Raw genomic sequence first — 13878 nt, 5'->3', positions numbered from 1 at the left:
AGCCTGGCGAAGGTAAAAAACCTGGAGAGCCGTCACGATGCGTTAGGGGAGTTGAGATGCTGGAAAGCAGCCAAGCTGAACAGCCTGGCTCAGCTGCAATACTGTGCAATTGATTGAATGCAGAAAACCAAGCAGCAGAGCAGCGGGCTTCTGTGTGTAGTGAAGGCAATTGCGAAAACACAGCAGCTGCGCCTTGTCAAGCACAGTCAGCCACCTATCTTCTTCTTTCTTGACCAAAAGAGTGCCGCCCTTCTTTTCAACAGCTGCCATGGTGTTGCCTGCATCTGGGAGCCTCAGAGGACGAGCTAGATTTTCCAATGAGGGATGCATCCGGACTACGCAAAAACCCAGGAAAGTTGTCCTGGAACACCATCCAGCCGCATGCCAAGAGTGAATTCAACAGGCAGGAGAACAGAAGCCAGCGACCTTCGAGCTTCGCACACAAGCCGGCTTCTTCGCGGCTTCTTCGTTCTTCGCCTCCTGCAAGCTACCGCGATCTCTGGCTGCCGGAGGCCAAGAACCGCTACTTTGCGCACAGATGACTGGAGCGGCAGCGGTGCGCTCCGGAGCACCGCTTCTGCCGAAAGACGGCGGGAAGCGGCGCTTCCCTTCGGCCAGCTCGGGAGCGCCGTGTTCTGCCTCTCTAGTCGTCTGAATCTTAGCGAAAAGCTGTTCCACTCCATTTCTCAAGGAGAAAGTCTCCCAGCACTGCTCCCTTAGCCCGATCTTGCCAAGAAAAGGGATTTGCTGCACATTCCAAGGACACTGCACTTTCCTGGGCCACCCGCACACTGCTGGCAGATGGCCGTGCTCTCTGCCCGCTCCTGCCCAGCTCTTGGTAGTAGCGGGCACATTCCAGCCTGGCGAAGGTAAAAAACCTGGAGAGCCGTCACGATGCGTTAGGGGAGTTGAGATGCTGGAAAGCAGCCAAGCTGAACAGCCTGGCTCAGCTGCAATACTGTGCAATTGATTGAATGCAGAAAACCAAGCAGCAGAGCAGCGGGCTTCTGTGTGTAGTGAAGGCAATTGCGAAAACACAGCAGCTGCGCCTTGTCAAGCACAGTCAGCCACCTATCTTCTTCTTTCTTGACCAAAAGAGTGCCGCCCTTCTTTTCAACAGCTGCCATGGTGTTGCCTGCATCTGGGAGCCTCAGAGGACGAGCTAGATTTTCCAATGAGGGATGCATCCGGACTACGCAAAAACCCAGGAAAGTTGTCCTGGAACACCATCCAGCCGCATGCCAAGAGTGAATTCAACAGGCAGGAGAACAGAAGCCAGCGACCTTCGAGCTTCGCACACAAGCCGGCTTCTTCGCGGCTTCTTCGTTCTTCGCCTCCTGCAAGCTACCGCGATCTCTTGCTGCCAGAGGCCAAGAACCGCTACTTTGCGCACAGATGACTGGAGCGGCAGCGGTGCGCTCCGGAGCACCGCTTCTGCCGAAAGACGGCGGGAAGCGGCGCTTCCCTTCGGCCAGCTCGGGAGCGCCGTGTTCTGCCTCTCTAGTCGTCTGAATCTTAGCGAAAAGCTGTTCCACTCCATTTCTCAAGGAGAAAGTCTCCCAGCACTGCTCCCTTAGCCCGATCTTGCCAAGAAAAGGGATTTGCTGCACATTCCAAGGACACTGCACTTTCCTGGGCCACCCGCACACTGCTGGCAGATGGCCGTGCTCTCTGCCCGCTCCTGCCCAGCTCTTGGTAGTAGCGGGCACATTCCAGCATGGCGAAGGTAAAAAACCTGGAGAGCCGTCACGATGCGTTAGGGGAGTTGAGATGCTGGAAAGCAGCCAAGCTGAACAGCCTGGCTCAGCTGCAATACTGTGCAATTGATTGAATGCAGAAAACCAAGCAGCAGAGCAGCGGGCTTCTGTGTGTAGTGAAGGCAATTGCGAAAACACAGCAGCTGCGCCTTGTCAAGCACAGTCAGCCACCTATCTTCTTCTTTCTTGACCAAAAGAGTGCCGCCCTTCTTTTCAACAGCTGCCATGGTGTTGCCTGCATCTGGGAGCCTCAGAGGACGAGCTAGATTTTCCAATGAGGGATGCATCCGGACTACGCAAAAACCCAGGAAAGTTGTCCTGGAACACCATCCAGCCGCATGCCAAGAGTGAATTCAACAGGCAGGAGAACAGAAGCCAGCGACCTTCGAGCTTCGCACACAAGCCGGCTTCTTCGCGGCTTCTTCGTTCTTCGCCTCCTGCAAGCTACCGCGATCTCTTGCTGCCAGAGGCCAAGAACCGCTACTTTGCGCACAGATGACTGGAGCGGCAGCGGTGCGCTCCGGAGCACCGCTTCTGCCGAAAGACGGCGGGAAGCGGCGCTTCCCTTCGGCCAGCTCGGGAGCGCCGTGTTCTGCCTCTCTAGTCGTCTGAATCTTAGCGAAAAGCTGTTCCACTCCATTTCTCAAGGAGAAAGTCTCCCAGCACTGCTCCCTTAGCCCGATCTTGCCAAGAAAAGGGATTTGCTGCACATTCCAAGGACACTGCACTTTCCTGGGCCACCCGCACACTGCTGGCAGATGGCCGTGCTCTCTGCCCGCTCCTGCCCAGCTCTTGGTAGTAGCGGGCACATTCCAGCCTGGCGAAGGTAAAAAACCTGGAGAGCCGTCACGATGCGTTAGGGGAGTTGAGATGCTGGAAAGCAGCCAAGCTGAACAGCCTGGCTCAGCTGCAATACTGTGCAATTGATTGAATGCAGAAAACCAAGCAGCAGAGCAGCGGGCTTCTGTGTGTAGTGAAGGCAATTGCGAAAACACAGCAGCTGCGCCTTGTCAAGCACAGTCAGCCACCTATCTTCTTCTTTCTTGACCAAAAGAGTGCCGCCCTTCTTTTCAACAGCTGCCATGGTGTTGCCTGCATCTGGGAGCCTCAGAGGACGAGCTAGATTTTCCAATGAGGGATGCATCCGGACTACGCAAAAACCCAGGAAAGTTGTCCTGGAACACCATCCAGCCGCATGCCAAGAGTGAATTCAACAGGCAGGAGAGCGGAAGCCAGCGACCTTCGAGCTTCGCACACAAGCCGTCTTCTTCGCGGCTTCTTCAATCTTCGCCTCCTGCAAGCTACCGCGATCTCTGGCTGCCAGAGGCCAAGAACCGCTACTTTGCGCACAGATGACTGGAGCGGCAGCGGTGCGCTCCGGAGCACCGCTTCTGCCGAAAGACGGCGGGAAGCGGCGCTTCCCTTCGGCCAGCTCGGGAGCGCCGTGTTCTGCCTCTCTAGTCGTCTGAATCTTAGCAAAAAGCTTTTCCACTCCATTTCTCAAGGAGAAAGTCTCCCAGCACTGCTCCCTTAGCCCGATCTTGCCAAGAAAAGGGATTTGCTGCACATTCCAAGGACACTGCACTTTTTTGGGCCACCCGCACACTGCTGGCAGATGGCCGTGCTCTCTGCCCGCTCCTGCCCAGCTCTTGGTAGTAGCGGGCACATTCCAGCATGGCGAAGGTAAAAAACCTGGAGAGCCGTCACGATGCGTTAGGGGAGTTGAGATGCTGGAAAGCAGCCAAGCTGAACAGCCTGGCTCAGCTGCAATACTGTGCAATTGATTGAATGCAGAAAACCAAGCAGCAGAGCAGCGGGCTTCTGTGTGTAGTGAAGGCAATTGCGAAAACACAGCAGCTGCGCCTTGTCAAGCACAGTCAGCCACCTATCTTCTTCTTTCTTGACCAAAAGAGTGCCGCCCTTCTTTTCAACAGCTGCCATGGTGTTGCCTGCATCTGGGAGCCTCAGAGGACGAGCTAGATTTTCCAATGAGGGATGCATCAGGACTACGCAAAAACCCAGGAAAGTTGTCCTGGAACACCATCCAGCCGCATGCCAAGAGTGAATTCAACAGGCAGGAGTTTATTGGGAGCCTTTTCAATGGAATCATGAGGAAAGGTGCGGGCCTGCTACAGGGGTACGGAGCTTGAAGACAGTGAAATAGAAAGAAGAATTTCATTTGCTCACCAGACCCAGGAGTATTGACCTTATGAGTAACCTTGGAAAGCTGTGAGGAGGTGGAGGAATCCACATTTGGCACTGAAGGAAGTATTCGGATGGTGCTAATGAGCATTAGTAGGGGAAGACTCAAGATGTAGCTTCTTAAACTTTTCATTCTGAGCAATGGATGTGAAGAGAAGTGGATATGCTTGCTCCCAATGACGTCCCTGTCTCCTCTTTCCTCTGAGCAGTGCCTTGGACATCATCATGGTTCTAGCAATTGCTTGTGGGATTCCTTGAATCAAGTACCTGACGTAAAGTTTAAGATCCTGGAATCTCTTCCACAGTCCTCTCACAGCTCATCTGGGAGAAATTTCAAGCTCAGCTGCAATACTGTGCAATTGATTGAATGCAGAAAACCAAGCAGCAGAGCAGCGGGCTTCTGTGTGTAGTGAAGGCAATTGCGAAAACACAGCAGCTGCGCCTTGTCAAGCACAGTCAGCCACCTATCTTCTTCTTTCTTGACCAAAAGAGTGCCGCCCTTCTTTTCAACAGCTGCCATGGTGTTGCCTGCATCTGGGAGCCTCAGAGGACGAGCTAGATTTTCCAATGAGGGATGCATCCGGACTACGCAAAAACCCAGGAAAGTTGTCCTGGAACACCATCCAGCCGCATGCCAAGAGTGAATTCAACAGGCAGGAGAGCGGAAGCCAGCGACCTTCGAGCTTCGCACACAAGCCGGCTTCTTCGCGGCTTCTTCGTTCTTCGCCTCCTGCAAGCTACCGCGATCTCTGGCTGCCAGAGGCCAAGAACCGCTACTTTGCGCACAGATGACTGGAGTGGCAGCGGTGCGCTCCGGAGCACCGCTTCTGCCGAAAGACGGCGGGAAGCGGCACTTCCCTTCGGCCAGCTTGGGAGCGCCGTGTTCTGCCTCTCTAGTAGTCTGAATCTTAGCGAAAAGCTGTTCCACTCCATTTCTCAAGGAGAAAGTCTCCCAGCACTGCTCCCTTAGCCCGATCTTGCCAAGAAAAGGGATTTGCTGCACATTCCAAGGACACTGCACTTTCCTGGGCCACCCGCACACTGCTGGCAGATGGCCGTGCTCTCTGCCCGCTCCTGCCCAGCTCTTGGTAGTAGCGGGCACATTCCAGCCTGGCGAAGGTAAAAAACCTGGAGAGCCGTCACGATGCGTTAGGGGAGTTGAGATGCTGGAAAGCAGCCAAGCTGAACAGCCTGGCTCAGCTGCAATACTGTGCAATTGATTGAATGCAGAAAACCAAGCAGCAGAGCAGCGGGCTTCTGTGTGTATTGAAGGCAATTGCGAAAACACAGCAGCTGCGCCTTGTCAAGCACAGTCAGCCACCTATTGTGGGAGGGGTCCCCGCCCTCCCTTGGGAGGCAACTTCAATATAGCCAAAAGTTGTCAATCACATGCTGTTTCCCTCCCCAGTTGAGGCTGTCTGTCAAAGCTTAACACACTCCCCAGTTCTAGAAAGTTCTTCTGTTCTGTTAATCCCATTGGACCCTGTTAGAATGCCAGTCCTCTCCTGTATCCCGATTGGTTCATTACATGTCACCCCATCCCGTCTCCTCCCCTCTACCCTTTACCCATTGGTTGGTTTGTGCCCTAGCCACTCCTATCCCTCTGCCCTTATATTCTCGGTCCCGCCCGGGTGCTGGGCTCCCGAAGTCAGCTCTTCCTTCGGGAGGTTGCTGCTCCTGGCAATAAACTTCTCGGATCCTGCTGCTCGGGAGACGTCTCGTCTTTATTTGGTGGAGCTTTCCGGGTTACATCTACCCCTCCCTGCGGACCGGTCAGCCGAGGATCACTCCCCGGACTGGCTGGGAACCCAGGGAACCCCCGGAGGACCTAATTTTATACAATTGGCGCTGCGAACACGGTGATCGCTGCCCCGGTTTCCGACGAGCGTCTCCTGCCGCGTGAGGATCTGTGACCCTGCGCTGTGGGACTACAAGCGCCGTTCGCCGCCAATCCCAGGAGTAGCTGTTCTTCTGTTTTAAGAAGACTCCTATCTCCTGGATCTGCTGACAAGTCGTGGACATCTGATCCTGCAGCTTCAAGGGAAGCCCCGGATTCCACGACACCAGCAGAGCTCCACTACCCCGCCTCAGCCTTTTCTTTCGCCGCGTCGTAGTTGGGTGAGTGCAGCTGCTCAAGGAGAGCAGCCGACGCAGGCTCTTATCTTTTCCTTTTCTCCTTTGCTCGGGTGGGGATTCTCTTCTGCAGTGAGGAGATGGGTAACCGCCTCTCCCCTGCAAGACGAGACTTTTATTGCCAAGTTAAAGCTACCCTTCAGTTCGGGAATGTTTCTTTTAATAAGCGGGTCCGTAAATCTTTTGTTATTTTCATTTTTGATCGTTTTCCAGATGCCTCTTCTGAGGATGTTCTTTCTATTTCGTTCTGGGGAAAAGTTGGGCGTTATATTTATGATTTACAAGTTTCTGGGAATTTTAGGGTCGGGAGATTTTTTCCTATTTATGATATTATTTTTAATTTAGTTAAACAAAAAGGGGAAAGTTCGGGTCCCAGTTTTCCTACCCCTTATTCCGCCCCCCTCGCTCCTAACCCCATTTCCCCTAAGGGTGGATCGGGAGATAGATCCTGCCAAAATAAGGCACAGGGTTGCTACCGTCTCCCTGCTGCCTCCCGTTCCACTCTGTCCTTCTCTTGTGCTGGGACTGGCCACCCCAGCACGAGCCCTATCCATTCCCTCGATCCTCATGCCCCCAACCCCAGTTTTACTCCCAGTTCCAGTTCTGTTTTAATAATACCTCAAAATGGCGGCGGCCTCGTGGCCGATTGCCCTGAGACACAAAATGGCGCCTCCTCCTCCTCCTCAACCCCTCCGGTTCCCGCCACTTTACCGTCTCCGCCCCCTTCGTCGGTTGCCGCCCCCGCGTCGGGTCACGCCCCCCATCATGCGTCGATCTCGGTGACGTCGGGACCCTCCCACCCTGCCTCCCTAGCCACACCCCTGGGCGGGCCCCTGGTGGGTGGGACAGGCCTACCAGAAGGCCACGCCCCAGTGGGTGGGTCAGGCCATGCCCCAGTGGGTGGGTCAGGCCACGCCCCTTCTCCTGCCACTTCCGGTTCCCAAGCTACCGGAACCGGAAGTAGGCCTTGCCGGAAGCAGGCCATCTTGGCCTGCAGGGTCTCTCATAACCAGGACCCACCGGCAAGGGAGAGGCTTCGAGCCCTAGCCTGTCCTGCCTCATCTTCGGAAGAGGATGAGGACAGTGACGACCCCCGGCCAACAACAAAGCCAGGGGAGGGCTGGGCCCGGATAAGGGCCAAGGCAATTAGGGATGGGGACCTAGATCTCGCCAGGGATCTAGGCCCAATTGCGGCGCCGGTTAGGCTTAAGAGGGGGAAGGAACCGCGGTGGGAACAGCTGCCATATACGGAGGTGAAGGAATTGAGGAAGGCAGCCAAGGACTATGGGAGAAATTCCCCGTTTTTTAAAAACATATTGGACCTTACTTTTACTGGACATACTTTGGTGCAGCATGACATTCGATATATAGCAAAGGCTCTGCTGTCCCCCACAGAATTTCTTCTGTGGGAAATACATTGGAAAAAGCTATTAAAACCTATTCTAACCAAATACGACCTTAAGGAGGTGCTGGGAGATGGCGCCGAGGGCCTGGAGGCGCTGGCAGGGGAAGGGGAATTTAGTAAACCAGAAGATCAGATCCTCCTTCCCGACAACCTGCTAAATGACATCTGAGAAGCTGGGAAGGAGGCCCTACTAAAAATACCTGATGGAACCACCCCTCTCCAGAACTTCACATCCATCCTCCAGGGCCCTGATGAGACTTTTATTAAGTATATTGACAGGTTAAAGGAGGCTATAGACCGGCAGATTGAGAACGTCGAGGCTCGAGAAGAGCTGCTGCGTAAGATGGCCTTGACCAACGCCAACCCGGAGACAAAGAAGATCCTGCGAGCTCTCCCCCAGGATCCGGAGCCGACCATCGCCAAGATGGTCGAGGCGTGCACAAAAGCGGCATCGATGGAGCAGACTGTGGCGTTTGCGGTGAGCAGGGGTGTGGGGGAGGCAATGGTGGACCTCATGAACACGCGCTGCTTCGGCTGCGGTCAGCTGGGCCATATACAAGCCAATTGCCCACACTGGCCACCAGAGAGGTCCTACCCTCAGTATAACCCCTCCCCGAGACCACCTTACAGGAATCCTCGTTATCATCGGCCGGGAAACGGGAGGCGGAGCGCGCTGAGGGGCCGCGCTACGACAACAAATGGCCCGTCCCAACGCCCTGCGCTGCCATCGCTCCCGGAAAACCACGGCCCCAACGGCACGTTTCTCCGGACATCCGCAGCCAGGAGGACGGGCTCTGGCTCCTCAGACGGACTCAACAACTGAACAGTGCCCGCCGCCAAGTCCTCCGGAGTTCCATCCACATCATGTTTCCGGATGAGGACTTGGTCCGTGTCCCGGTAGGATTCCTGCCGCCACCATACTGTGACCACCCCGTCACAGTGCTGTTCATCGGGGACTCCATCAGCACGCCGGACGACCTCGCCATCATCCCGGAGGTCGTCTACTTCGAGCCAGGGGCAGAGCTCAACGTCTCCGTGGTGTGCCATCATCCTCCGTTCTCTCTGCCGAGAGGGTCTCCTTTAGCTCTGTGCTACATCTTACATATGCACTACAAGGACACTGGCTACATCTCACATATGCACTTCAATGACACTGGCTGCAACATTATATCAGACTTTCCTACAGATTGAGACCGTTCTGCTTTCTTCATTCAGAACGTTAGCAGACAAAGACCTATCATTAAAACTACTTTTATCTTTCAGGGGAAAAACATTTCGTTGGACCTGATGGCAGACACCGGTGCGGACGTTACCATCGTCCCTCAGGCAGAGTGGCCGCGCGACTGGGAGTTAGTGTCCCCTTGTGGCACAATCTCCGGCGTGGGAGGAGCCGTCAATTCCCGACGCAGTAAGCACCTCGTGTGTGTAGAGGGGCTGGAGGGCCAGATTGCCACAATTCGGCCTTTTGTAGTTGCATCCAATATCAAATTATTAGGCAGGGACGTGTTGTCCCAATGGGGTGCCCGTCTCGACATCCCTAGCCCTGCGTGGGATTTTTAGTCTGGGCCACTGCGGAGCGCACCTCCCCACCGCTTAATTGGAAAACTGATACACCGGTGTGGGTGGACCAGTGGCCCTTGCCAATCGAAAAACTTAATGCGCTCAACGAACTAGTAGAGGAGCAGGTGCGCCTGGGGCATTTAATACCTTCCACCAGCCCCTGGAACACACCTGTCTTTGTTATTAAAAAACCCGGCAAAGACAGGTGGCGCCTGCTCCAAGACCTACGCAGGGTTAATGATGTTATTGAAGATATGGGACCTTTGCAACCGGGCCTTCCCTCTCCCTCTATGCTGCCCCGGGATTGGCAGCTCGCAATCCTTGATATCAAGGATTGTTTCTTCAACATCCCGTTATACCCTGGAGATGCTCCCAGGTTCGCGTTTTCGGTTCCGTCTATCAACCGAGGTGAGCCGTACAAACGGTATCAATGGACCACTCTGCCCCAGGGAATGAAGAATTCTCCAGTGCTCTGCCAAACCTTTGTGGCACAGGTCCTTTCCCCAGTTCGTCGCCTTTTCCCAGAGGCCATCATCCTTCACTATATGGATGATATTTTGATTTGTGCTGCTAGCTCAACATATCTACAAGCAGCCTTAGACAGGACAGTTAAAGCCATCAAAGGTGCGGGCTTTCAAATTGCGGAAGATAAGATCCAGCTGTCGTCCCCCTGGAAATACCTGGGCTTCCTGATTACGGGAAGGACCGTCGCGCCCCAGTCTCTTGTCATCAAGGACGACCCACGGACCCTGCGGGATCTGCAGCAGCTTTGCGGTACCATCACCTGGATTCGACCTCTCCTGGGACTCACCACAGAGGAGCTGTCGCCACTTTTCCACCTGCTGAAAGGCGACGGTGACCTGGCATCCCCACGACATCTCACACCGGATGCCCGTGAGGCCTTGGAGAGAGTCGCAGCTGCTATCAAGTCCCGCCAGGCGCATCGGGTCGCGCGGTCCCTCCCAATCCAGTGTGCCATCCTGGGTAAGTCTCCCAACTTACATGCCCTGCTATTCCAGTGGGACGACAGCCAGAGAGACCCACTCCTTATCATCGAGTGGCTGTTCCTCCCCCACCAACCCGCCAAGACAGTAACAACATTTCCTGAAATCATGGCTAAACTAATCATTAAGGCTCGCCAGCGCCTCCGGACCCTCGCAGGGTGTGACCCAGCATGCATTTATTTACCATTAAATTTGGACCAATTAGATTTCCTCTTACAAACAAATGAAAATTTGCAGATTTCAGTAGACAGCTATCCTGGTCAAATTCGGATACACTATCCCAAGCACAAATTATTTAAAGACACTTTATATCTGGCCCCAAAAATTTTTAAAAGCAAAATACCATTAAAAAATGCTCTCACAGTGTTCACTGATGGGTCAGGAAGATCCCACAAATCAGTGATCACTTGGAAGGACCCGGACAGTCAGAAGTGGGAATCTGACGTCCAAATAGTTCAGGGATCCCCCCAAATCGCTGAACTTGCAGCGGTTGTGAGAGCCTTCAGAAAATTCCAACAACCTTTCAATTTGGTAACTGATTCGGCATATGTAGCTGGGATAGCAGAGCGGGCCGAACATGCCCTGCTCAAAGAAATTCAAAACAAAACTCTCTATAGCTTGCTCTCAGAACTAATTTGGCTGATCTCCCACAGAGAGCAACCTTATCATATTTTGCATGTTAGGTCACACACAGACCTGCCAGGAGACATCACCGAGGGCAACCGGAGAGCGGACACTCTGGCTATGTTAGTGAACACTGCAAACTCAGCAGCTTTGGCACCCACCCTGCCAGATGTTCATATGCAGGCTAAGATGAGCCACGCCTTTTACCATCAGAATGCTCCAGCTCTATGCCGCCAATTTAAGATCTCTAAGGAGCAGGCGCGAGCCATCTTAGCCACCTGCCCCAACTGCCAGTCCCACGCATTACCATCAGTAGCGACGGGGGTTAACCCCCGGGGACTGGGAGCATTGGACATCTGGCAGACAGACATTACTCATTTTCCTTCCTTTGGGCGGCTCAAATATCTCCACGTATCGGTGGACACATTCTCGGGGGCAGTGTTCGCCTCCACACATACGGGGGAAAAAACCAAAGACATTATAAAACATCTATATATGGCTTTCTCCACTCTGGGTGTCCCAAAAACTATAAAGACTGATAACGGACCAGGGTTTGTGTCCAAACAGTTCATGGAATTTGTGCAACTATGGGGCATTGACCATGTTACTGGAATTCCACACAACCCTACAGGGCAGTCAATCGTGGAACGGAAACACCAGGAAATTAAAAAATTATTAGAACAACAAAACGATTCGGCCATCACCACGAGCCCTGTAGAGAGGTTGTGCAAGGCCCTGTACGTTCTCAATTTCATGAACTGTTCAGACCGTGAGCTAAACCCCCCAATCCTGCGCCATTTCCATAATAACACCAGGGCGCAGTTGAAGGAGAGGCCTCCTGTGCTCATAAAAGACCCTGAGTCTAAAGTTATCAAAGGTCCATACCCTCTAATAACGTGGGGGAGAGGGTATGGATGTGTTTCAACAGAACAGGGCCCCAGGTGGATCCCCGGAAAATTCATCAAACCATACCGGGAAGACATCTCTACAGAAAGCCAACCCCCGGAACACTCCCCCGAGACGCCAGCTCCATCAGAAACCGCCGTCGCGTGGAGTCGAAGGAAAAGGAAGAAGACTAGACCAGCCAGTATCGCCGTCAGGACCTTAATAACGAACCTGCATTTCCCGCCCACTTGGACTGTTTACCCTCTGACCCCATCCCCTACCATCCCTCACCCTTTTCCGTCCTACCACTTTCCTCACCCCTTCTTCCCTCATACCTGACCTGATTTTGTTTTCCTGTTTTGTTACTATTTCGATTTACACGGGGGAGGATGGGGATTCAAAGGGGTCACTATTCTTATTTCCGTTATATGTCTATTTATTAGACTTTGGTCCACCCAGAATGGCAGTCGCAGCAGCCAGAACACCCTGCAGTGACCAGCTTCCTGCAGCAGCACTTTTCATCATCGTGTGGTTTCACCTGGCAGGAAGCTGGATCATACCACAGCCCAAAGAGAATGTCTGGGTCACGCTGGCAAAGTCCATCGGGCAGGAACAACTCTGCATGGCCATGGGAGGTGTAGGCAACCCGTTGTCTACATGCCTGGTGGGAGTCCCCCTGTCGGAAAATGATTTTCCATTCACAGTGATGAAACCCAACCCGGCGGACTCCTTGGGGAGTTGGATAAGGACACTACTGCAGGCACCACAGGAACCCCAGGAATTGGACCTACTGGGGTCCACGAGGGCTCATTTATGCATTAGATTCTACACTAAGGCCCCTCAAGGAAAAATAGAGTATAACATCAAAGAGGTTACACCAACTGATAAAAGATATATTAATGAGTGGTGCAACTATACTAGCCTGATTCTGATCAAGTCCTACCCGTACCCTAAGGAGCTCCCTCGGGGTGTGTTTTTGATCTGTGGGGACAGGGTGTGGGCTGGGATCCCCTCTAAGATCAAAGGGGGTCCCTGTAGCCTTGGCAGGCTTACTACCCTAACCCCCAACAAAACACAAATTATGGATTGGAAAAGGGGAAGTCAATCGGCACGCCAAAAAAGATCTTATGGGGAATTCGGCCCAAATTGCGACTCGGAAATTTATGATTGGGGCAAAGGAAAGAGGGTCGCTGCATCCATCTTTTTACCGTGGTATGCGGCAGCAAAGGCCCTCGGTGAGATTTCTCACCTGGGGTGTTGGATGAGTAAGCAGGCCAACGCTACTTCTGCCGTCCTATCAGATCTCTTAGCGGAAGAAGAGACCACCAGGCATGCCACCTTACAAAATAGAGCAGCCATCGACTTTCTGCTGCTCGCCCATGGCCACAGTTGCGAGGACTTTGAGGGGATGTGCTGCTTCAATTTGTCATCGAAGAGCACATCCATCCAAGCCAGCATCCAGCGGATCCAGGCGTTAGTGAAGGACTTAAAGACTGAAACTGGGGCTGTGGACGCTGTGAACAAGATCTTTTCTCAATGGGGTGTTCCTGGGTGGGCCATTCCAATTGTTAAGGGTTTAGTTTGGGTTTTAATCATAATTTTCTTAATTTCTGTTGCTTTAACTATCTTTAAGAAATTGTTAACTAGGACAATGGGAAATGTTTTTTTAATAAACCAAAAAGGGGGAGTTGTGGGAGGGGTCCCCGCCCTCCCTTGGGAGGCAACTTCAATATAGCCAAAAGTTGTCAATCACATGCTGTTTCCCTCCCCAGTTGAGGCTGTCTGTCAAAGCTTAACACACTCCCCAGTTCTAGAAAGTTCTTCTGTTCTGTTAATCCCATTGGACCCTGTTAGAATGCCAGTCCTCTCCTGTATCCCGATTGGTTCATTACATGTCACCCCATCCCGTCTCCTCCCCTCTACCCTTTACCCATTGGTTGGTTTGTGCCCTAGCCACTCCTATCCCTCTGCCCTTATATTCTCGGTCCCGCCCGGGTGCTGGGCTCCCGAAGTCAGCTCTTCCTTCGGGAGGTTGCTGCTCCTGGCAATAAACTTCTCGGATCCTGCTGCTCGGGAGACGTCTCGTCTTTATTTGGTGGAGCTTTCCGGGTTACATCTACCCCTCCCTGCGGACCGGTCAGCCGAGGATCACTCCCCGGACTGGCTGGGAACCCAGGGAACCCCCGGAGGACCTAATTTTATACAACCTATCTTCTTCTTTCTTGACCAAAAGAGTGCCGCCCTTCTTTTCAACAGCTGCCATGGTGTTGCCTCCATCTGGGAGCCTCAGAGGACGAGCTAGATTTTC

General features: G+C 53.2%; 1 protein-coding gene across 1 annotated transcript; it reads left to right on the top strand.

Annotated features, from left to right (window-relative positions):
* Positions 1-4862: 4862 nt before the first annotated feature.
* Positions 4863-13639, top strand: LOC128800266 (uncharacterized). The gene is made up of 2 exons (XM_053965375.1): positions 4863-6077; positions 12014-13639. The coding sequence occupies exon 2, from the start codon at positions 12031-12033 to the stop codon at positions 13303-13305; it is 1275 nt and encodes a 424-aa protein (XP_053821350.1). The 5' UTR covers positions 4863-6077; positions 12014-12030; the 3' UTR covers positions 13306-13639.
* Positions 13640-13878: the final 239 nt, after the last annotated feature.

Source organism: Vidua chalybeata, chromosome 1 (assembly GCF_026979565.1).
Source record: "Vidua chalybeata isolate OUT-0048 chromosome 1, bVidCha1 merged haplotype, whole genome shotgun sequence".
NCBI classification, from domain to species: domain Eukaryota; kingdom Metazoa; phylum Chordata; class Aves; order Passeriformes; family Viduidae; genus Vidua; species Vidua chalybeata.
This window is presented reverse-complemented; position numbering and strand designations above follow the sequence as displayed.